Consider the following 24,682-nt stretch of genomic DNA (forward strand, 5'->3'; position numbering starts at 1 on the left):
TGTGAAAAAGCAAGTAAGTTGGTGTTAAATTAATTGTGACTACTAAATGAATGAAAAATAAATAAATAAAATGAGGACATGACTGCTCCTAGGTGTGGAGGAGGAGAAAGTTTATTGTAGATATGAGGGAGAACACAGCCAGAGGCATCTGAGAGAGTCCAGTGTGGACATGACCTGCAGACTGAACAGGGCCATATGAGGAAAGAGGGGAGGGGAGAAAGGGGAGCCTGGAGTGGCAGCTGAGAGGCCAAAAGGCCAAAAGGCAAAAGTAAAAGGACTGGTGTAGCCAAATGGCTGGGTTATATATGGAAGAGAATATATAATATGGGAGAATATGTGTATATGGGAGAAGGGCAGCCCAGCCCTTGAGCTGGAGACTTCAGGGTAGGGGGTAGAATATGCCAGCCAGGAGGACCCTGTAACAGGTAGAGACTGAGGGATGCTGGGAGAAGCTGGCAGCCAGTTTCTGCTTTGATTTGTTAATAAGCACCTTAGTTAGCCTTTTGTCCTGAGACCTAACACTAAACAGGGATTAGTATCAGAAAATCCAAAGACAACTAATGAATTAATGGGAGTGGTTAACCTAAGATTTGGCCACCAAATAAAACCATATCAACCACTGATATTTATATGAATTTTTGTACTTCATAACATATAAGATACATGTAGAATATATATTAGTGTGCAAATTGCTGTGATTCGATAAGATTCATTCTGCTTCAAGGTTTAATTAAAGGCAAAACTCTTTAGAGATAAACTCAGACTTCATAATATTTTAATCATATTTCATGACTAATCATTTGTAATGGTTTCAGGTACACTGGAGCAATATTTAGTTTTGAAAACATCTGGGTAGCTTGGAGATTATACACATCTGGATGAGAAATTTTTTTTTCAAACCCAGATATACCTTTTTACAATCCTTAAACTTAACCCAATTGTAATTTGTTTTTGTTTGGTACTGGGTTTTAAAACTAAGGCTTTTTGCATGGTAATCAAGGATTCCTCAGCCTATAAATTATTTTTTGTGACAAATACTATAAAAAAGTCATCCTCAGATAAAGATCCTCAAAGGCTACTCTGAAAAGAATTTACAAGGATGCAATGTGAAGTTATTCAGTAGCTTATTCTGTTAAGTATAAAATGACAAGTGTAATTTTCTGAACCCTAACACCTCTTTAAAATTTCCCTATAAAAACACAGTAAAATTAATCACATTAAGAATTTTAGTACTAGGCTGAGCTTGGAGGCACATGCTTTTAATCTCAGCACTCAAGAGGAAAATGGATCTCCAAGTTTGAGACCAGTGTGATTTCAAAAAAAGATTCTTATTATTGGGACTTTTATAACAATATTAAAAATAACAAAGAAAATGAATAAAGTCATTATATAGGGCCTTTAGTGTTCAAATAAATTATAAAAATTTGATAGGATTAGTAATTAGGAAATTACTAATGAGTAGAATATAAAAATTGTCTCAAAAGGTTATATTTATATATTTATGAATATCCATGTATATACATATACATACGTGTGTAACAACAATTGATGACAATAGAAGCCATGGATTTGAAAGAGAGAAAGGAGTGTTATATGGGAGGGCTTGGAAGGAGGGAAGGGAAGGAGAAAATGATGTTATTATATTATAATCTCAAAAACTAAAATAAATAATTCAAGCATTACCTCAAAGAGGCTGAGGGTAGACTGGTGATTGCCAACAGCTGGACTGAATGGAAAAGGGGATGAAAGGTGATATAAAGTAACAGATACATAGTGGGTAAAATTTAAATAAGAGTACTACATTTTGTTGTTCTATGACACAATAGGTGAATGTAAGGAAAATAACACATTATGTGTCTCAAAATAGTTAGAAGAGAAGAATTTGAATGTACTTACCATAAATAACTTTTTAAAATTAAGTTAATGAGTATGCTTATTTCCCAATGTGTAGCCGGAAGGTTTCTCTGGTCACGCCTGGTCCCACAGTCTCGCAGTTGCCTATAAAATAATCATTCAGAGGCTTAATACTATTTACAAACTGGATGGCCTATGGCAGGCCTCTTGCTAGCTAGTCTTTATAACATAACTCGACCCATAACTATTCATCTATGTATTGCCACGTGTTCTGTCACTTTACCTGCATCCCATTACATGTTGCTCCTAGGATGGCAATTTGGCACCTCTCCCGCCTCTGCCTTTCTTCTTCCTGTCTCTCTCTCTCTTGGATTTCCTGCCTGGCTATAACCTGGCCAGAGCAGCTTCTTTATTAACCAATCATAGCAACACATATTCACAGCATACAGAAAGACCATCCCACAGCACCAACGTCTACATTAATAAAAATACCACCTTATACATCATAAGTATATAAAAATAAAAGCCTTAAAAGACAAGTAAAAATTAAAAAGATAAAAGAATTAAAGAAACAAATAAATGTGTCCAATTCATTTATAAACATGCTAGGTTGACAGAACTCAAGGAAATCCAATTTCCTGGTCGCAAAAGCCCAGTTGGCATTCAGACATCTTCTTATCTATTCATATTACCAGGAACCACCTCTAGGTCTGGGAATTGTAGAGGAGCCAAGACTTAGGAAAGTTCAAATGAATGGATAGTCACTGGGTTGGGTTGGCTGCCTAGAGACAATCTTAACCTATCCTGGTGGAATCCACTTCACCAGATAGGCACAGAGGCAACTAGTAGAGCCCAACAGAAGACACGAATATCATGTTAGTTTTAAAAAGTGACTTTTAGTTTAACGAAAATTTGGTTTAAAGAGCAGCACAGCCCTACTGCTTTGTATTTCTAGAATGTAAAAAGAGGGAGAAAATTGAAACAACATCATGTTTTCCTACCAGGCCGCAAGAACAGACTTCGCGTGTACCATTTGACTTGGCTGAGGAACAAGATTCTGAATAATGATCCCGAAAGTAAGAAAAGGCAGAAAGAAATGCTGAAGAAAGAGGAAGCTTGTAAAGCTATTGATAAGCTGACTGGCTGTGAACACTTCAGTGTCCGTACGTCCATTTCACATTTACTATTGCTATAGAGTTTATGCTTCCATTTATGTGGAGAGGTCCATAATTGCAAAAGACAAGACAAAGAAAGGAAAGAATTTGCAATTTTGAATGAAAATATGAGTGAATGTCATCGAGGCATTTCCTAGGCGTTTTCTATATACCTTTGTACATACCTATTGGCTGAAATAGCTCGGAGTTAAAGTTGGTTTATTTCTTCTTTCTTCCTTTCCTAGTCACACTTAATATATGAAAGTAATATTGTCCTTACTATAACTGTTCTTGATATATCTTTAGCAACTTGCAGAGATGTATGTAATATTTCCTTTCCTTTGAATGGCAATAAAATATGATCCTATTTAATACTTTAATACCAGGAAACTTCATAGTGAATCTGAAAGTTTTTCTGTGTTCTGTTGACTATTGCTCCTAATACTATATGTTTCATTATAGAATGTTTTCATATCATGTATCTCTTTATAAATATCTCTGTAAAATAGAGTAATAACCCCTTTGGGCCTCAGAATACTGTTCTGAGCCTTTGACAACTATGAAATAATGTTATCACAGTCTATTCCATTTCTGAATCAAATCCCCTCTATTCTTAGTTTCCTTTTACTCTGAAGCGATTGACCCTTAGAGCAGAATTGGTAGTGTAAGTGAACGACTGCTGAAATCACATTATATAAATTGCAAGAGAAAAATTATATCGTAACTGACTTTTTGCTTTCACATGTGTGCACATATATACACATATAACATTAAATGAAAGCATTTGTATCTAGAAAGCTAAAGTATAGGATAAATCCTTTATTATAGCTTCAGATAACACCACTGCTGCAATCATATTATATAAATATGATAGCCCTAAAGGTGAAAGATATTCCAAGATGCTAATCCAAGAGTTTATATTGTACAACTACCTCTTACTAAGTTGGCAATTTTTATCTCAATGACAGATCTTTACAAAGGTAATCTGGGAAATCTGTACTCAAGTTGAATGGATAAATGAAGTCCATTTTCCTAGCTGAGTCCATTCCAATCATTGGTACTACTACCCAGGACAACCAAAAGTCATTTCTTCCATTGACAAGTAGAATGGTAGGAGAGATAAAATAAAAGAGGTGGAAGAAAATACGGTCAAGAGACAGAATATTGGTGAGAATCAGAACAAAAGCAGTATTCTAGCCAAGGAAGAGGGATGTTCCATAAAACAAGCATACACTTTGTATAACTTTTATTTCTCTATCAATAGTGCTATTGAAATTATTTACATGTTATGAAATGTATTTTTTTAAAGTGAACAACTCAATAACCATTACTATGATCTTACTTACATAAAAGTTCAGATTTTTCTCTCCAAGGAAACCAGTACTCCATTACAGTATTTCCTTCCCTTTTTTCCCACTTGTTTTGTTTGTTTTTAAAGACAAGGTTTCTCTTTGTAGCCTTGGCTGTGCTGGAACTCACTCTGTGCACCACCACTGCCCGGCCCCTTTCCGACTTTTTGTGAAGTACTAGATAAAGATTAACCTATTTTTTCTCTATGTATTTGCCTTATCACAGAAGCTAACAGAAAAATATCCATGTATTATGTGGTCTTCTGTAACAGATTTCTTTCACTTAGTGAATCTCAATTGTATTCAGTTTGTCTGTATTCCCATTGTTTAAAAAATATTTGATTCATATGCCGGTTTTGCCTGTATGTATGTCTGTACACCATGTGTGTCTGGTGTCCAACAAGTTCAGTCAAGATTCCTTGGTCTAGACTGTAGGTCCTAGAGTAACAGACAGTTTTCAGATGTCCAAGTAGGGTGCCAAGCACTGATCTTGGATCCTGTGCAAAAGCAGTTTGCTGTCTTAATCATTGGGCCATCTCACCAGCCCCCTTTACTTTTTCTTCAATACAATTTACATATGTAAGAAAAAGATGTATGCTACTTGTCTCCTTGAGTCTGGTTTGTTTAACTTAATATAATAATCTCTAGATATATCTACTTATGAAAATGATATAATCTCATTCTTTCTTATGACTGAATTAAGTGCTACTGATATAATTTATAGTAAACATTGAAATCAGAAAATGGGTGTACTTCAACTTTGGACTTTTGGGAAGACTTTTCTGAAGAGTCAGAACATTTATAAGATTATGTGTGACATTTAGGAATGGCCTCTTTATTTCTACAGAATAGATCATTGAGATTTCAACATGGATTGAATTTAATCTGTAAAGATTATTTTAGATAGTTACATTTTAAGAAAATCTACCTATCCATGAACATGGAAAGTTTTTCCATTTATTTTGACTTTCTGTAATACTTATTCTCTGTTAAGAATGAAACTCTGAGCTTTGCACATACTACCAGAACACTTTATCACTAATGTACACTCACAACCCTTGGATTTTTCAGATAGGCTCTTGGTATGTAGCCCCAGGATGGCCTCAAACATAGAATCTTCCTTCCTGAGCCTCCAAAAGTGATAAAATAATAGTTATGTCACCCAACCTTACTACTTTATTTTTATTCTCTTATTTTGCTATAGTGTATAATAAGAATAAAATGCACTTGAATGCTGATAAATACAATCCATGGAATTATTCGGTGATATTAATATTGAATGAAGAGAATACAACTCCAGCAAAGTAGCTATTCTAAAAATATGCAGTTTTGCTTTTAACACTGTGGTTATTTCATTTGTGATAATAAATATAAATTCCTGAGTGTTCTTGTTAATTCTGAGGTATGACTTTTTTGTATGTTGCCATTATAGTTCAACATGAAGAAACAACATATATCGCAGTTGCTTTGAAATCATCAATTCACCTTTTTGCATGGGCACCAAAATCCTTTGATGAAAGCACTGCTATTAAAGTGAGTGACCTTTTCATTTGCATCATACTGTTTTTCTCTAAAGAAGAAATTATAAACAAAATAGTAGTTTGGAATGTAGATGTGGAAATATATACCATTCGGCTACAGTTATTGCAATTTGAATATATCATGTCAATAATTATCATTTAACCCTTTTTTAGACAATCCACAGGCGCCACAGCAAGGGAGAGTTTGAGGGAAGTCCCCAACCCCTCCCCTTACAGGACATCCCCACCAGCTCCTCACTCCCATTTCCTGTAGTCAACATGAAGATCTTCTCTTCTAGAAGCCCAAACACAGGCTTCAGGTGCCACCCCAATGACTTGAAGCTGGGAAAGTCCCTGTTCTCTCTTAGTGGGGGGTGGAGAGCAGAGGGAAGGTAAGATGGTAAGATGAGATGTGGAGATGCTAAGAAAGCCACGTTGGAAGTGGGGAGAGAAAGGCTTTGCTCCAACTATCCTTACAACAATACATGGGTGGGGGAAGGAAGGGGGGTCTGTATTTCTTCTGGTCTGAAACACACTTCTCTGTAGTAGTGTTCTGGGACATAGGGAGTAGGCACAGTATGCGTTACATCTTACTACTTAACTGAACTTGTATGGATCGGCTATGGAAACTAGCCATCTAATGGCCCAAACAAAATGCTGCTGATTTTTTTCCTTTCCCATAAATTCAGTTCTATTTAATCAGGATAGATTTTTTTTTTTAGAAAAGCCAAGTAGCTATTTTGTCTTGCTTATTATAGGCATCAGAATCAGTGGGAGCATTTGTTAAATATTTAGATCTCAGACCCAACCCCAGGCTGAATTAATGAGTCTGCAGTGGGGCCTGAGAATCTGATTTTAACAAATGTTCTCAATGATACTGAACTACTTGGTCCACATACAGGTTTCAAAAAGGACTGATAGGACCACATCCTGGTAATCTTCAAGGTATTCATGAAATGCATTTGTATCTTAGGTCAGGATCTATTTATATGTTATAATTTTTAGGACAACACATCACATATATACATTGATCATTGTAAAACACATATGAATACTCCTCAAGAACTATTTCCACTGTTTGCAGAGTATCCCTTTTCTAGATAGAATAGGCTACTCTATAGACAATTGGTCTACCATGACAGATAGAGCATCTCTGATCTGATCTGCCTAAATTGGGTCTTGGCTCAGCTGTCAACATTTGGATATGAGTTAATTCTTGGGTGTCTGCTGACTTGTCAGCGCTACCTGGTATGGAACTGGAAAACAAAGAGATAAGTACTAACAATATGTCTAGCTGGTTCCTGTCTGAGTCCTCATTTCCATTCTTGATGCCCACCTCATGACCACATTATTGTGAATCCTGTGATGCTCAGTCCTTTACATAATCTAATCTTAGCAATGAATCCTGTTTGCCCTTTCGTTTCCTTGGACTGTACACCATAGGTGTCTTAGAGGATAATCTGTCTATCATAGGTTAATGTGTATGGCCTTTTTCATTCCTTACCAAGTATGCATTGATCAGTCAGCAGACTCCGAAGGAGACTACATGTCCTATGAAGCCTATATACGAATATTGGCAAAAATACAGGCAGCTGATCCAGCGAACCGGTTTAAGAGACCAGATGAGCTCCTTCATTTGCTGAAGCTCAAGGCAAGGAATTTAAGGACAGCTAATGAGAGAACAAGGCCATATGCGGTTCTGAAGGTCTTAACCACTTGGTCATTGTAGGTTGTAGGAAGCCCTAGATTCAATCCCCAGGATCATAAATCAGTCAATCAACCAATCATAAACAGCCACCTGAGTTTTATAAACTCATAAATATGGCAAAAGAATAGGGAAATTTTTGCATAGTCAGAAAGTCATTTTGGCCTTTGGGCCATATTTGCTTTTATATTTTCAGGTGTTTCCAACTCTTGATCTTAAGCCAGTGACAGTTGATCTGGCTATTGGTTCCGAGAAAACACTGAAGATTTTCTTCAGCTCAGCTAATGGATATCACATCATTGATGCAGAATCGGAAGTTATGTCTGATGTGACCTTGCCAAATAACGTAAGATAATACCTTCAGTTCCGTAGAACTTATTGTAAACACTTTGAATTTTTCCAGTTATCAAAATTCTCAAAGGTTTAAAGTATAATTTTCCTTTATTTCTTTTACTTTCTAAAAGTGATATTTGTTTTTACTTCATGTATGTTTTGCCTGCATGTACATGTATGTCTGAGGGTATAGAGATCTCTAACGGGTAAGTTTAGCGTGCCAGAAAGTGTTGCTACATAAATAAAAATTACTAATGGCTTCATATTTCAGATATTTAAGTGCAGTCTGCAGACAGATTTTGTTTGAACATAATGATTTTGTTAATAATGAATACATGTAACCTTTAAAATCCAGTTATATTGATTAACCAGAACTGATAATCTCAAGCCCACACCACCATCTGGCCATTATCAAGTGGAACTAATTGAGGGCTGCCTCCTTTTAATGGCTTTGTGTTCTACATTCACTATCCATTCATCTTTGTACATTTATACTAATTAGCCCTAGGATGCTTTGCAGTTGGCTTTAGTATTTCTATACCCTGCAATATACTAATATACTTTGTTAAAAAATCAATAGCACAATTACATAATTATGTGCACTCCCCTCTTTATTGAATTATCTGTAGACTATAGCAAATTACTTCAAAATTCATTTATGATATTCATTATATTTGGAAATTTCTGATGACAAGATTCAGTATTTTTAAAGTAAATGCACCACAATTTTCAACATGTAAATAAAGCCCAAGATCTAATCTGTGAATGGCTGTACAAACACTCATTATTAATATAAAGAGCTTGACAATAACATCATACCACACCTACATCATACAAAAAATTGATGGTAGAATTGATTTTTCCTTGTTGACAGTTATATTTAAAATTGCTGTCTTTACCAGCAATTGTTTTTCTCTTCATCCTTTATCAATATTTAGTTTGTTGAATATTAAAATTTCAGCAGCTTATCATTACATAAAATCCTTGGACAAGACATTTATATACTTTAAATCACTCAATTTATGTGGTATTTTGAACATTTTTAAGAATACAGCCTGTGTCTCTAATAATGCAATTAAAACAATTACATAAAACCAATCAGCAGAACATTGATGAAGACATTTTTAAAGGTATTTTGGTGAAACTAACAATCATTAGTTAGTAACCTAGTAGTTGCCTACATAGACAATTTACCGTTTGTACTGTGAAAATATTAAACACAATCTCAGCCAAAACCACAAAGTAATTTTGATATAACTATGTTACTCTTCATTTAAGTTATCTCTGTAGCTTCCTGCATCTTATATTTCTCATCATAATAGATAGCCTTTATTCAGAAGCCAGTGCAATAAGGAATATTTGAGTGTTGGTTTAAGTCTACATTTATTGAAAAGTCCAACCAGGCATATTAATACACACATATAATCCCATAACTTTGGAAGTAGACAGGAAGTTTGGGAATATTATGGCCAGCATTGGCTATTTAGCAAATTTGAGGCCAGCCTGGGATACACTAGTTACTGGCTTGAAAAATAAAATCACTGAAAAAGTTTAAATCTAAATAATAAGCAGGGAAATTATTTGCTTTAGAAAATCAGTTAATTAACTATAGAAATGAGAATGAAAAAAGTAGGGATTCTACAAATCATTTTCTGACCTAATTAGGATACCTCAGATATATGCAAACATATTTTTAGACAAATTCCCTAGTGTCTTGACCCACTAAAATAGAAAGGACTCTAATATGAAAGGAGGTGTCTTCTGAAAGAGAATGTCCTAAAAATAATATTTTCTCCCAAGTGCTAGATTACAGAGACTCTAATGGTGCGGGGAGCCACACATGCTAAGAGTATCCGGTTGCTTCAGCAAGCACCTTAGAAGCAAGGAAATTACCTCGGAGGCTGTCTGGATTTGCAGCAGTCCCATTTTATTACAAATAGATTTTTCTTGAAACAACCTTATTTCTTGCATTTTCTTTCATTCTTTCTTATCTTTTTTCTGATTCAACTGCTCATGCAAGTACCCAGGGAACGCATTAAAATTGCGTTTCGCCTCTGGATTCCTATTTTAGTTTTGAGGATTGTTGTTGCTGAGACATGGCCTCAAGCACTTGGCCTGAGTACGCTGGCTTTGGCAAGTATAGTTTCTGACCTTCCCCACCCCCGTAACTTGCTAATTTGGAAAAACAGCAAAACACATTTTTTAAAAAATTTATCAGAGAAATACTGTCAGTGGCATAATATCTGTGCTCTAAACAGATTTCTGTCCCATTTATGAATGTGAAAATTTACAAATGCTTAGTTATCTCTTAGTATTTCCTTATTCTGCCAACCAGTACTTCTGAATTTGCATATAGAGCCTATATTAACATTATGTGACTTGAATGAGATATTCTGCATTTTCTTGAATATGGGACAAATATAATAAAACAAGCCAGGAACAGTATTAAAAGTTGTCCCTTAAAACATTTTAAGCTTAAGCTCTTTGAGGTTTATTTTCCTTTTTTCCATGAATTTGCTGATGACCAAGAATTATATATATGATTTGATACTTAGCTCACACATTCATTATGAAAATATTGCTTAATTTCTGAAATGAATCTTAAATTCAGGACTGTATTATTTTTCCTATTACAATGTACAATACTTTTATGGCATTTCAAGAAATTTCTCTATGTTGGAAGTACAGCTCTACTTTTTTTCCAAATTATTATCCTAAACAAAAAATAGAGAATATTAAAACTGATGACTTAATGGAAGCTAGCTCTTCTCAAATGTTTAGCTCTTCTCAAATTCATTCTATTGAACTGAGAAACAGAGGTTACCTTCCTCCCTGCATGCTGAGCATCTTTTGGTCTTCAGTTAAAGTAATAGTTACTTCAATTAACATAATAGTGATAAAATTCTGTACACAAAAATCTTTATAAAACATAATCCCGGTACCTGGAAATCATTATATCGCAGAATATCATCATTTTACCTAATTGCTTGGGAATTGGCGTGATGCTCTCCTTCAACGCTGAAGGTGTCTCTGAGGAAGCCAATGAACAACTCTTCAAGAAGATCCTTGAAGTCTGGAAAGACATACCGTCTTCTGTAGGTATGTACCAAATTCCTTTTTCTCTCAGATGATCCAGAGAAGCTTTCAGAGAATGAAAATGTGTACTAAATAAGGTTTCCAGGACTGTTTTTTTTTTTTTCTTAAAGCACTGAAGGGTAATTTAAATTATTACATATACAAAAGTACTTCTATTTTGTCTAGTCATCAGTGTTCTGTTTATAGAGTGGTGTTTGTATGAAATCACTTATATAAAAAGACAGAACTTTCTGGGATACCTGTTTGTTGCCACCCATGTGGCAAAATAGAGAATTCCATTTTTTCTGCCTAGGGCTGCTGGTTTGGGAAATTAAAATAATTTGAGATTCTTTTGTCCATTTCCAATGTTTAGTGACTAGAGAACAAAATACACACAAACAGTTAAAATGTTAGAAAGGGTAAAGGGTAGAATGATAAGATGAACGACAGCTCTCTCCTCCTATCGTGTGTGTGTGTGTGTGTGTGTGTGTGTGTGTGTGTGTGTGTGTGTGTGTCTGTGTCTGTGTCTTTGTGTGTTTGAAGAGACACTTGGAAAGAGAAGGAAAAGCTGTCTATCCAGAGGCCAGAATCCCTCAAAATGTCTACAGTGGGTAGAAACGTGACACCCACAGTATTTTAATGACCAATTTGAAAGAACTCATTTTTGGACAATTTTCTATGGGGAGATAGTTTTTTGCATTGCATCTGCAGAATCTTAATTTTTTCATACATAGTCAATGTTAAGGATTCTCCTGAAAACCTGCTCTAATTTCTTCAAACAGGTAAGAATTCACAAATGGTTTAAAACCGTTATAAATGACAGACACTAAATGCTTATGGTACAAATTGATGGATCTAGGGCAAAAGAAAGTAAAAGCGATGAGTCATGTTATATCTTTTATAGTGATACTTTCGGGAATAATATGTCAAGTAGAAACTAGTGATGCAGCCTAGGGAAAGAATGCATCCCAGAACCTCAAAAAGTATATGAACCAGAAATGAAAATCAGGTAGCCAAGTCAAAATAGGAACCTGAGAATAACCCTGATATTCAAGCCACTAGATGATCATAATAGTAAAAGGGATTTTCAATGTCTACAATATCTTTGTCCCCGGGCAAGAAAATTTCTAACCTAGATCAAAAAGCTATGGTAGAATTTGAAAGACACGTATATATAAAGCAAATTATAGCACTACAAATACATGATATTAGTGTTTGTTTAGTGCATAATGAGAATGTAGTATAATATAACACTGATGTCAAGGAAATTATTCAATCTGTTTTCTAACTGAAAACAACTTGCTGTTTACAACTAGCTTAAATCCAGAGTTTCCTAAACTACATTTTACAGTTCTTGAAACTATGATGTTTTCAATAACAAGGACAATGTTCTTTATTCCCAGATAATTGTACAGAAGTTTAAGAATTGTAGAAAGTTTTACCAAAAATCTCTACTTCCAGATTTTAGAGTCTCATTTCAGAAACCAAGCTAGTTCAGTATGTATCTAGGTGAAGTGGATCTGTGATGATCTAACACTGGGTGGTGGACTCAGTAGACAGGCTATGTTAAATTAGACAGTTTTTCTCTGTGTGGCTGTTTAGAACAATACTATTTTAATATAGTAGTCATGTGAGTAAAAAATTAAAATTCGTATGTGCTAAATAAGTTACTAGTTACTGTAAGCCAGGCCATTGGTTCTTTATACTTTCTGTGACAAATTTAGTTAGGGCTTGAAATTACACTAATAAAGTTATTTCAAGACAGCTAATTTTCATAGTCAAAATATGATAGTAATTTAGTGACAATTTTGATATCAAAATCACACAGGTAAGTAGGACATGAGTGGGGGTAATGAAGGGCGAGGGGCAAGGGAAAGCAGTTTGCATTATAATAAAAACTGGGATAATATATGCTTTGCACTTTTCTTTGAGAGAAGCTACATTCCTCACAGTACGCATTTGCTAGTTACTTTTATAGTTTACCTAGTCTGCCATAAGTTATTTTATGTAACTTTAATGTTGAATACAGCAGGTAAATTTTGGTTTAAACAAGAGTACCCAAGAGCATTTGATGAAAATGGGAAATTTTTCTTATAAAAAGACATAGCTATACTAATGCCAGTTTCTCCCTTCAAAATAAAGGAAAACAGTCAGATTAAGAATTTTGCTTTCAGTCATCAAAGTGCCACATTTTCTATTTTAACTGCAGTTAGTTAAATTTTGTGTCATTTTAAATGTTACAATGTAATTGATGTGTGGAAATTTTCTCCCTCATAAATTTCATAGAGAATAGTAACTTGAAAGTCAGATATTTACTAATATTACTTCTTCAGCCATAAAATACTTCACAGAATCAATGAAGTATGTGGATTTTTCATAATAAGCATTCTGTCAGATAGTATTTTCATAAATGATAGTCACAAAGGATTATAAAATAGGCCTAAAAAGTTTAAAATGTAATATAATTTTCCTCTACAAGAAAAAGCCTTAGATGTATAAAATTACCCTCAGTTCTGCTTATAGCAGAAATGTTTATTCAATTAAATTAGTTATTACAGTCATTAGTTGAATAAGATTTTATTTAGTAATAATTATTAGTTTTAATTCTTTTCAGGGCTGAGAACTGAACCCAGAGCCTTGCACTCTACCACTGAACTAAATCTGTACCCCTTGTTTTAGTTTGTTTATGAATCAGTTTTCCATCTGTGTTACAATACAGTTCTTTATTGGGTCCACTGTACTTTGCCTACACTGTTAATGCTTTTTTAAGCCGTGGGTTGATTTGAATGTTTACAAAGTTGTTAACCCTTGTGTTAGACTGTGGTCTTACAGTATATGAATACAAAGATGAACAAAGATCTAGCAAGTCAGTGTTGATCGCTGCGGGAATCTATAGATAACTACTCTGAGTACCAGCCCTAAGCAGCAAAACATCCAAAATGGCAGACTTCAGAGTAAGGTCAAAACCAGATGGGTTTAACCATACCTGTAACTGTTAACTTCTTAATAGTTAACTGTAGTTAAGATTTTTATCTCACTGCTACAAAAATGAAATGTTCTTTTTCCATTTGTGTTGTAGCTTTTGAGTGTACACAGAGAATCACCGGGTGGGACCAAAAGGCTATTGAAGCGCGGTCCCTGCAGTCCACTATTCTCGAGAATGAGCTGAAGCGCAGGTCAATCAAGAAACTGCGATTCCTGTGTACCCGTGGTGACAAGGTATAGTTCACAGCCTTCAGTAAAGCAAAACGAAACCAGGCATTGACACTAATTAGACTTTCTGCTCATAATATTTAGGAATATATATTTTTTAAACTGGCAATTTAAAACTTTAAATTTTTAAATTTTTATTAATAAAAACAATTCTCTTTTGCAGCAGAAATAGATTTGGCAAATAATGTAATTTTTGTTTCAAAAGAACCCTATTTTTGAAGTAAAAATCTCTAGTAATATCCTAATTAAACTTTGATATTTTATTTGGCATGAACTTTCATTATTTTTGATCCATAGTCATTTTCATTTTCATACAAAGAAATTTCAGAAAAATATGAGAGTGAGTCTGCCTTCATAGGATGATTTAAATATTTTAGTTTTAATTACCATAATTTAATTACACATATTATTGACATTGATTGTGCTATTTCAGTACATGCCCTCCATGTGCACTAATCAGATCTCCCTTTATCTACCTTAGTCCCAGCATCATTCCTAATCTCTAGATAGATAGTTTTAGCTTTGATAGATGAAAGAAAACATTAATATTTTCTTTTTAGCTTATTTCAATTAACATAAGTTCTCTAGTTCTATGTATTTTGCTGCAAATGGATGATTTCGTCTTTGGGGGTTTTTGTTTTCTTGGTTTTTGTCTATTCATTGGTTGATGGGTACCTAGATTTACTCAAAAGTTATTGTGGATAGTGCTCCAATCACCATGGATATGAATATCTCTGGTAGGTTGGTACCCAAATCCTGTGGATACATACCAAGATATGAGAGCCAGAGAACATGGCAAGTTTATTAGGGTTGGTTGTTTGTTGTTGTCTTTTTTGTTTGTTTGTTTGTTTGGTTGTTGTTGTTGTTTTCATACTATTTTCCGCGATGGCTATAATAATGCACTCCTACCAACAGTGTGTAAGAAATCCTCTTTTGCCATCTCATGACTAGCATTTCTTTGCTTTTTGAAAATCTTCTATTTCTAGCTTTCAGCATATTCCAAGAATAAAAGAAGGAAAAAGAACTTACGTTTGTTGAATATATAATTATATGTTAGGCTTTATGCTTGCTATTTTAAAAGCTGTCTGAATTTATCTTCACAAGTAGGTATAATGACTATTTTACAGGAAAGAAAACTAAAATTGAGACTTGGAAATTGTCTGTGAAATTTGATCCATGTTAACTACTAAAAATAGCTAGATAGGAAAGTTCATCACCTAAGTTAATATTTTAAAAAGTAATACTTTGAAAAATAATTTTAAAAGGATTAAGAATCATTACCAAGGATTACACAGACTTCAAATTAATAGAAGAGAAAGCAGGACAAAATCACTGCATGTCAAGGAAAGGTGCCCAGTTTGGAATGTAATGCTAAGAACCAGGGTTTGCGATCAGAGAGTTTGGGGTTGCAGTTCTGGCTCTATCGCCTAACAAGATGTGATAACCAGAGAATCTGAATTGATCTTTCCTATGTGTCTTTTTTCAGGGGATGGGAGAATGCTGGGAATAGAACCCAGGACCACACATGCTACACAAACTCTGTACCATTGGGCCATTTCACCAACCGTTGTTTTATCTTTTAAAAACTTAATTCCTTTATCTCTAAGATGGAACTATTAATAACTGTTTGGGGAACAAAGGTGAAACTCTTACATAATATGTATATAGTAAGCGTCTTACAGAGTATTTGGCACATGAAATGTGTTAAAGGTAACTAGTTTATCTTACATTCATCATCATCATCATCATCATGCCCTGCTAAGTTGAACTTTTCATGACGTAAGAAAGCTTTGTCTTCCATTTGACACTTATGTCTATGTTCTGTTTCAATTTTCTTTATTATGGAAGAATCCACATTTACACAACATGTTCCTCCCTGTCCCACTGAGTTTAACTCATTATACTAGGGAAAGGAAAAAATGTTGCAGTTCAATTATAATCTCAAAAAATAAAAACAAATTCATTCTAATTCAAATTGTCTTCCCTTTTAATACAAGGGAAGAATGATTTTTTCTGTCACTTACCACTTCTGCTTATATTTAAGAAGTTATAGAAATTTTCTACTTTTTTATGATTTTCTATTTCAGTGAAATGAGTAGAGGATTTAATTCTCTTTCTTCCCTTCAAACTCTCCGGTATACTCCTCCCCATCATTCAAATTCATAGTCCCTTTTTTCACTAATTTTATATGCATGCATATATGTATATGCATATGTATTCCTAAATATAACCTATTCAGTTCATATAATGTTACTTGTGTGTATGTATTGAGGGCTGATCTTTTGGCACTGGACAACTGATTGGTGTCCTCTTCCTTGGAGAAAAACACCTCTCCCACTTCCAGCTCCCAGCTTCTCTCAGTTGCCTGTAGTTCTTTACATAGAGTGGAGGTCTTGTGGGATTTCCCCAGTCCAATTTGGCATGTCCATTGGTGTCATCCTTGCTCAGCTAAAGGAAAGTGTTGTTAACTAAAACTAATAAGGAACTTCAGCCCATGAAGACCACCTACAATAAATATTATATGGCAGTTGGTAGCTGCTAAGGAAAGGAGAATCATTATTCTTTGGGGAGGGCACTGGTAAGTTCCCATGATCTGTGGATGGCCTCACTCTTGTGCACATATGGTCAGCACTGATTGAACCCAGTGGGTTATAAATTTTAAAAAGAGAATATGGGAGGAAACAAGTTGAAAGGGTTGAGGGGGCTGAAAAAGTGATCACGTGATCATAATTAATTGTGCAGTGTATGCAAGTCTCAAAGAATAAATTTTAAAAGTGAAAACAAAGTCAAATAATAAACTATATGAATTATAATTCTATAGACTATGGTGAAAAGGTTACTTTGAAATACACAATTTAAATTCCAAACTAATCAAATTTATGTTCCTTAAAATAAGGAAAAGTTATTCAAAACAAAATGGTTTAATATTTAAATTACATCAAATTGTAGTTATAAACTAGTACATAACTGTTTGTTTATTAATTATCTAGCTAAAATGGATTAGAAAATCACTGATGATGTTTTTCTCTTATTTTTTTTAAAGCTGTTCTTCACTTCTACACTGAGCAATCACCACAGCCGGGTTTACTTTATGACCCTTGGAAAACTTGAAGAGCTCCACAAACATTATGCTGCTTAAACGGTTCCAGTGATTTACTACAACATTTACATCCATCACATTCATGCCATTGCATCTTAACATTTCAGTTTTACCATTAGAAACACTTTAATCAGGCTTTTAACGTAGCAATAATAGTTTCAATGAGAAATGCAGCTTTATAAATAAAATTAATTACAGCAAGCTCTATGTACTCCAATGGTGTACAATATCTTTTGCACGAACTTTGTAACTTTTGTTACTGTGAATTCAAACATCACTCTTAGGACAGTTTGGACAGTATCTGTATTCAGATTTACAGCATGGAGTAAAGAAACCTGTTATACATTACAATTGACTTTCAAATGAATTGGCCCTAAATAAGCTTCTTCAAAAGAAAAAAAGTGAAGGTTAGATTAAGAAACAAAAACAATGAGTTTTATAGCCCAGACTAAGGTTGAACAACCTGCATGCACAAGGAAAATTACAGTGATCAAGGGGGATATGCCACCCGATTCTTTTTCACAATAAATCCACAGTTGGAGACCAGTTGTGATTTTTTTCTGCCCCTTGTTAAACTGGTTTTCCCTATATAAGAAGAAAAGACAGCCTCAGATGTTTGGTTGCCCCTTCCTAAAGCTCCAAATATATGCAGTAGCTGTTTTTACAATCTAGACAATCTAATCAACCAAACAATACATTTACTAGTTTGAATACAGGACTGAACTCCAATACACATGTACTGTAGAGAGTTTTTTTTTTTTTTTTTAATACTTCAAAGTCGGCGTCAAATTCTGTCCCCATGATTGGGTGAGTTCTGAATTCTATTATCTAGCCAATACTGTGACCATCAGAGAGCATTGAATATTTTGCCAGTCCTACATTAAACTATATAAAATGCCCTTCCAGTTATTACACAAAGCAGTGTTACAGAATGAAAAGAACATTGATAGCTAATACTTACATTTTCACATTTTTATCACTGCAAACTGAGAAATTAAAGTAATTAAGTGATAATCTCAAATTTAGTCATTTGTTGTAGACTTTAAAAAATAACATTCATTGTATACTAAAGTCTGCAAAATGTAGTGAAATTCATGCCAGTCCATACCCAAATATTTTATAGACGCCAAAAATAGGTGATATTTTCTCACCTATGGTAACTGCTACCTGGTAAGAAAACGTGATTTATACCTATCCATCCTCAATGCCATGGTTAGTTCTGGGGCAAGAGAAAAAACTCCAGAACCTACCACAAAGTATACCTCAATAAGTCCTCTAGTTCTGCTTCTAAAATCTGAAGACTTTGCTAGTGGGATAATAATTTTTAAACTACCTGGTTAACCAAAACAGAAAGCAGCTGACTGTGTGTGATTTCCTGACAGTATATCATTTCCTGGAACCTTTGTGCCAGAAATGAAGATTTGGATTTTCCTTATGACTTCTCTCAAGAGTGTAGGAGCTCAGTGTTCAGCTTACAGGAGAACCTGAATCCACAAGTTAAATGTGATTCACATTTCTGTTACTGTGACACAATAATGTGATCCTAAAACTGGCTTATCCTTGAGTGTTTACAATTCAAATTACTTTTTTAAAGCTCAGTAGTTACTTTAAATAAACAAACATTAATGTCAAATCAACACTTTAGAAGTAGTTTTCTTTTTTTAAGAAAAATTTGTACACCAAAGGCCATGGGGAAATTGGTGCAAGTACCTCATCGCTGAGCAAATGGAGCTTGCTATGTTTGAATTTCAGAAATTTTTCTCATTTAAAGTAGTATGTAGGAAAAGCCTTTTAAGATTTTTTCTTAATATTTACTCAAAATTAAGCTTCTAATAAGTTTTATCTTAAAATCATATGTTTAAGGCAGTAATACATTTAAAAAATCTGTTTTAGCAGCTCAACTCCCATTATTCTCTGTGGCAGTTATTCCAGCAAGCATAGGAAAATAGCAAACAGAGTCTACGAAGTTACCCCAAAGCAAGCACACAGGAAAGATTACCAATGCATTGCTGTGCTTTGAAGGCTAATGTGGTAATGAAGAAAAGACATTTGGCACCTAGCAAGGAAAAAGAAGCTTCAATCATTGGGTGGCCAAGTATGAAAGAATGAAATATTTGAAGTAGTTCATCAGTAATAAATGTCACCAATGAATATTTCCAACTTAGGTATAAATCTGTGTGGGATCTATATAGCCTTTGGCAGGTGAATCAGGAAAAGTGGAACAATGTCATTTCATAGTCATTATACTTTGTAATAGGAGAAATGACATATGTACTACACCTTGTAACAGTACCTAGAAGGCCCAGCACATCACAGATGTGTGGAGAGGCACCCCTGAACACCAGTGCAACTAGAAGTATGGTTTGAAGCATAAACGTTTTGGCAGGTTATGAACAGCATTGGTGAAAGTATGGTTTGATTTCATGGTGATTTAGTTTTCTTTTATTACCAAAGCACCTGTAATAAAAGATACAATGTGAAATGTTTGAAAACTAGAAAACGCTAAAAAGGATAGGGCTGATAACAAAACTTCTCAATAAATGAATTAGTTTAAACAAAGAAAGATGCTAAGAGCAAAGAGCAAGAGGTAAAAATCATCAAAGAACTACAATAAGCAAAGCACTATTTCCCATACACCCCCATCCCTTCACCTAAACAGAATGCAGAAGATTAAATTCTTTCTGAGGTAAACCAAGACCTAAATCATGTTTTCTGCCATGATTCATTTATTGGAGGACTGGACAGATAGCTAGGTCAGTAAAGCCCATGCCCTATGGCTCTAAATTCAGTCCCCAGAAATCACATAAAAATTCCAGTCCCCGTGCTGAAGAAGGGTAGACAAGTAGATCTCTGGAGCTTGCTTGCCAGCTAGTTGAAACTAACTGGCCAATGAGAGACCCTGTCTCCAAACAGGTGGATGGCATTCCTGAGGATGACACTGGATGTTATCCTCTGTTCTCATTCTCTCTCTCTCTCTCTCTCTCTCTCTCTCTCTCTCCCTCCCTCCCTCCCTCCCTCCCTCCCTCCCTCCCTCCCTCTCCCTCTCCCTCTCCCTCTCCCTCTCCCTCTCCCTCTCCCTCTCCCTCTCCCTCTCCCTCTCCCTCTCCCTCTCCCTCTCCCTCTCCCTCTCCCTCTCCCTCTCCCTCTCCCTCTCCCTCTCCCTCTCCCTCTCCCTCTCCCCCTCCTCCCCTCCCTCTCTCTCTTTATCTCTCTCCCTCCCTCTCTCTCTCCCTCCCTCCCTTCCTTCCTCCCTCCCTCCCTCCTCCCCTCCCTCCTTACTTCTCTCTGTCTCCCTTTCCATCACACACATATACACAAGCACACACATACACATACATACACAGGCACACACACGTACAAACACACACAAAACACAATTCATTCATCTGAGACAGTCTCCATAAGATAAGGAATAATGCCACACACTCTCAGTGGGATCTTTAAAGTACTTTTTGATTTGTTTCAAGTTATGTGCCTGTTTGAATCACTTACATTCAACTTGTATGGAGTTAATCTTTGAAACTAATTGTTTGATCAAAAACTCTGTGATGTATCATTGTTTGGCTTCTTAAATAAAAATTTGCAGTTATTGATTTGTATCATTATTAAAATACACAAGCATGGTGTCTTGGAATTTGGGCTCATTAGAGGAATAATATCTTTAAAATAAGTAAGAATCTACCTATTAGAGGATATTCGATGGTCTCTCTGTTGTATGGTTCTGGTCAAGGAAAGCTGTATTTATCTACTAAGAGCTCTTTCTATAGACTGGGGATATGAGCCAGTAAAGACTTTGACATTGACACACGGAAGTGTCAATGTGGAGTCCTGAAGCAATGGTAAAACTGTTGTAAACTCAGCACCGGGGGAGGGGGTGACAAGTGGGTTCCTGGAGCTTGCTGGCCAGCCACTGTAGCCAAATCAGAGCTTCTGATTCAATAAGACAAAAAAATAAGGCGGCAAGCAACTGAGGAAGATGTCCAATGATTATCTATGCCCTCCAAGTGTACATGAACATATACAGGAAACATACACATGCACACACAATATCTAGCAAAATTGCTCTGAGGCTATACCTGTGAAAATAGAAGCTAATGTTTCCTCTAGATAGGCAGAACATATAGACATATAATCAAATAAGATAGAGTATGACACATTTTGGGTACACATGGAACACTGTGGTGGACACATAGGTATCTCCAAGTTATTCAGTATGGGTAAACCCAAGCAAATGTCAATACTAACTTCCTTCATATCCTACCCCAGTATCTTCATGTCTGGTGAAGAATGAAAAGTAGGAACCTTATCCAAAGAGGAGAGTACATATTTATAGTTTATTAGCAATGAAAAAGGGGGTTGTAAAAGCTGATAACAGAAAATAGAAGAGAGCATAAACATGGCATTGTCACATGTTATTTATAGTCAGAAACATATCAACCTGATTCAAATTAATAGTTCCAAAAGAAAATGAATTCTTGATTTATGTTTTCAGAAGCTGGTCAATACTGTAGATAAATGAAAAACCAGATTTGGAGCTGTCTTATGGCTTTACCACCCATATGCTAAAGTTCCTCATTTGGTCACAGGGAAAATGTTCAATAAATGCATGAAATAAAGGAAAATTAGGGGCTTCGGCAGTGGGAGGCTGAGCTTATTCTGCATGCTGTTTTATTTGCAACCACTTGAAATTCAGAAATTCATTTGCTGTTTATTCCAAGTATCATCTGATCCGGTGGTTGCATGAATATGGCTCATTTTGGTTCATTTCAAAAGATCTCACAAACTTGCAATTTAAAGATAAGTCAACAAAATAATCTTCGTAATTTATTATTTACCTTGAAAAGAAACACAAAGGAGGCCATTGTGACCTTTATATAGTTCAAGGCTCATGGGCAATGACAAAGTTTTCTTAGTTACATCAAACATCACAAAAATAAGACATTTACTTTCTGGTTTTATACAAACATTTGTTTTGTGTGTGGTTCTTTTTTTACAAATTTTATTGTATCATCCTGAGATGTGTTTAAATGTCTTGAAAAGTTTTCAATATGATTTTGAATATGTCTTCATCCACAAATGTTACGTTACTATAAACAAATAAAATCCATACATTCATTGAAGGTAAATTTTTTTAGGGAGGAAGCCAATAAAACAAGCATTCCATACCAGAAAGATGAGTCTCTCAAGTTAAAAAGCAATCAACATATTGGAGTTCAAAACTGATTGAATTACCAAAATGTAAAGTTCTTTTCCATAGGTAAAGTTAAAATTATATGACAAGCTGGGAAAATATGGGCTACATTTGATACTGCTCCACTAGTCTGTTGTCTACACTCATTCAAATAAATACTTGATTCCTTGAAGTGGCTTTGGGGTTTCCTGGGCATGAGTATCCATGAGAGTCTTTGGGCTAGGTGCCCAAACACCTTGGATAACATTAAAATGGCCTACCTCCTCCCTGGGTAGTGTGAATATATGGATTACTGCTGCTTTGCAAACTGTGGTTCCTCATATCCTATCCTACTCCCAATGAAGCTTTCTCCAATAAACCCTTTAATTCTGTCTGTACCCCATCCCCTCCCATGTATAATCAATTACCTCTTTCCATTCACTTTTAAGAATGACCTAATATAGTCATGCCAACAAACTTAGACTTTTTTTTGGGGGGGGGTGTGGCTTGTTTTTATTTACATTTTTTTTAATTTTTATTTTGCAATACAATTAAGTTCTACAAACTTAGACTTTTAAAAATAGTTTCATTCATGTTCCATTAACAACCCCTTTAAGATTTTTAGGTAACTCTCCATGAGCTGTGTTGTGTTACTTAGCCTAGGGAAAAATGAATAAACATACATCCATTCCATATAGGACCTCAATGACAGATCATGGGAATGATTACACCCAAGTACAGCTTGATGAATCATTGGCTGTAGCCAGAAGGTTTCTCCAGTCCCACCTAGCCTCACGGTCCTGCAACTGCTTATAAAATAATCACTCAGAAGCTTATATTAATTACAAACTATATGGTAAATGGCTTGAGATTTTTGCTAGCTAGTTCTAACATCTTAAATTAACCCATTTCTACTATTCTATGTTTTGCCACATGGCTGTAGCATTGCCAGTCTGCTGGCATGTTGCTCCCTGAGTGCCAGGCTGGTGTCTTTCTCTCTCCTCTCCTTTCTTCTCTCCATATACCTGCTTGGATTTCCCATCTGCCTCTAAGCTGCCATAGGCCAATGCAGCTTTATTTATCAACCAATCAGAGCAACACATATTCACAGCATACAGAAAGACATCCCACAGCACTTCCCCTTTTCTGTCTAATCAAAAAGGAAGATTTTAATTTTAACATAGTAAAATTATGTATAACAAAACAGTTATCAAGCAAAAATTATAGTTACACTATCTAGTCTACCAGTTATACCACTCTTGGGCATATACCCCAGGAATGCTCAATCTTACCACAAGGACACATGCTCAACTATGTTCATATCAGCATTATTCATAATAGCAAGAACCTGGAAACAACCTAGATGCCTCTCAACTGAAGAATGGATAAAGAAAATGTGGCACATATACACAATGGAGTACTACTCAGCAGTAAAAAAACAATGATATCATGAAATTTGCAGGCGAGTGGATGGAACTAGAAAATACCATCCTGAGTGAGATAACCCAGACTCAGAAGGACAAACATAGTATGTACTCACTCATAAGTGGATACTAGATGTGAGGAAAGGGATGGCCAGACTACAGCCCACAGCTCCAGAGAGGCTAGCTAACAGGGAAAGACCCTAGGAGGAACACATGGATAACCCAGCGAAGGAGAAGTGGGTAAGATCTACACGAGCTGACAGGGTGTGGGGGGTGGCAGAGGGCGAGGAGTGGGGCATGAGAACATAGGGAAATGGGAGGGTCGAGCTGAAACAGGGACAGAGTGGAAGAGCAGGGAAGGAGATACCATGATAGATGAAGACATCATGGGAATAGGAAGAGGCAAGGTGCCGGGGAGGCTCTCAGGAATCCACAAGGATGACACCACCTTGGACTGCTGGCAGTGGTCCAGAGGGTGCCAGGACTGGTCTACTCTGGTGACCGGTCTAGCGAATACCCTAACTGTCATCATAGAGCCTTTGTCCAGTGACTGATGGAGGCAGATGCAGAGATGCATGGCCAGGCACCAGGCTGAGCTCCAGGAATCCAATCAATGAGAAAGAGGAGGGATTCTGCAGGAGGGGGACGTCGAGATCATGATGGGAAGACGTGCAGAGATGACCAGCCACACTAGAGGAAGCCCATGAACTGTAAACTAGTGGCTGTGGAGCCCCCATGGGACTGGACTAGGCCCTCTGGATACAGAAGATGGTTGTTTGGCTCGA

General features: G+C 35.7%; 1 protein-coding gene across 1 annotated transcript in view; it reads left to right on the forward strand.

The window, feature by feature from the left end:
- Positions 1-20,217, forward strand: part of Nrk (Nik related kinase) — a 107,041-nt gene extending 86,824 nt beyond the window's left edge. Inside the window, exons 23-28 of the mRNA XM_059250356.1 lie at positions 2,859-3,017; positions 5,790-5,890; positions 7,779-7,928; positions 10,879-11,014; positions 14,070-14,209; positions 17,247-20,217. Of these exons, the coding sequence (XP_059106339.1) occupies positions 2,859-3,017; positions 5,790-5,890; positions 7,779-7,928; positions 10,879-11,014; positions 14,070-14,209; positions 17,247-17,342 (782 nt within the window). The 3' untranslated portion in view covers positions 17,343-20,217. The remainder of the gene's footprint in view (positions 1-2,858; positions 3,018-5,789; positions 5,891-7,778; positions 7,929-10,878; positions 11,015-14,069; positions 14,210-17,246) is intronic.
- Positions 20,218-24,682: the final 4,465 nt, after the last annotated feature.

Source organism: Peromyscus eremicus, chromosome X, assembly GCF_949786415.1.
Source record: "Peromyscus eremicus chromosome X, PerEre_H2_v1, whole genome shotgun sequence".
In the NCBI taxonomy this organism is placed as follows: domain Eukaryota; kingdom Metazoa; phylum Chordata; class Mammalia; order Rodentia; family Cricetidae; genus Peromyscus; species Peromyscus eremicus.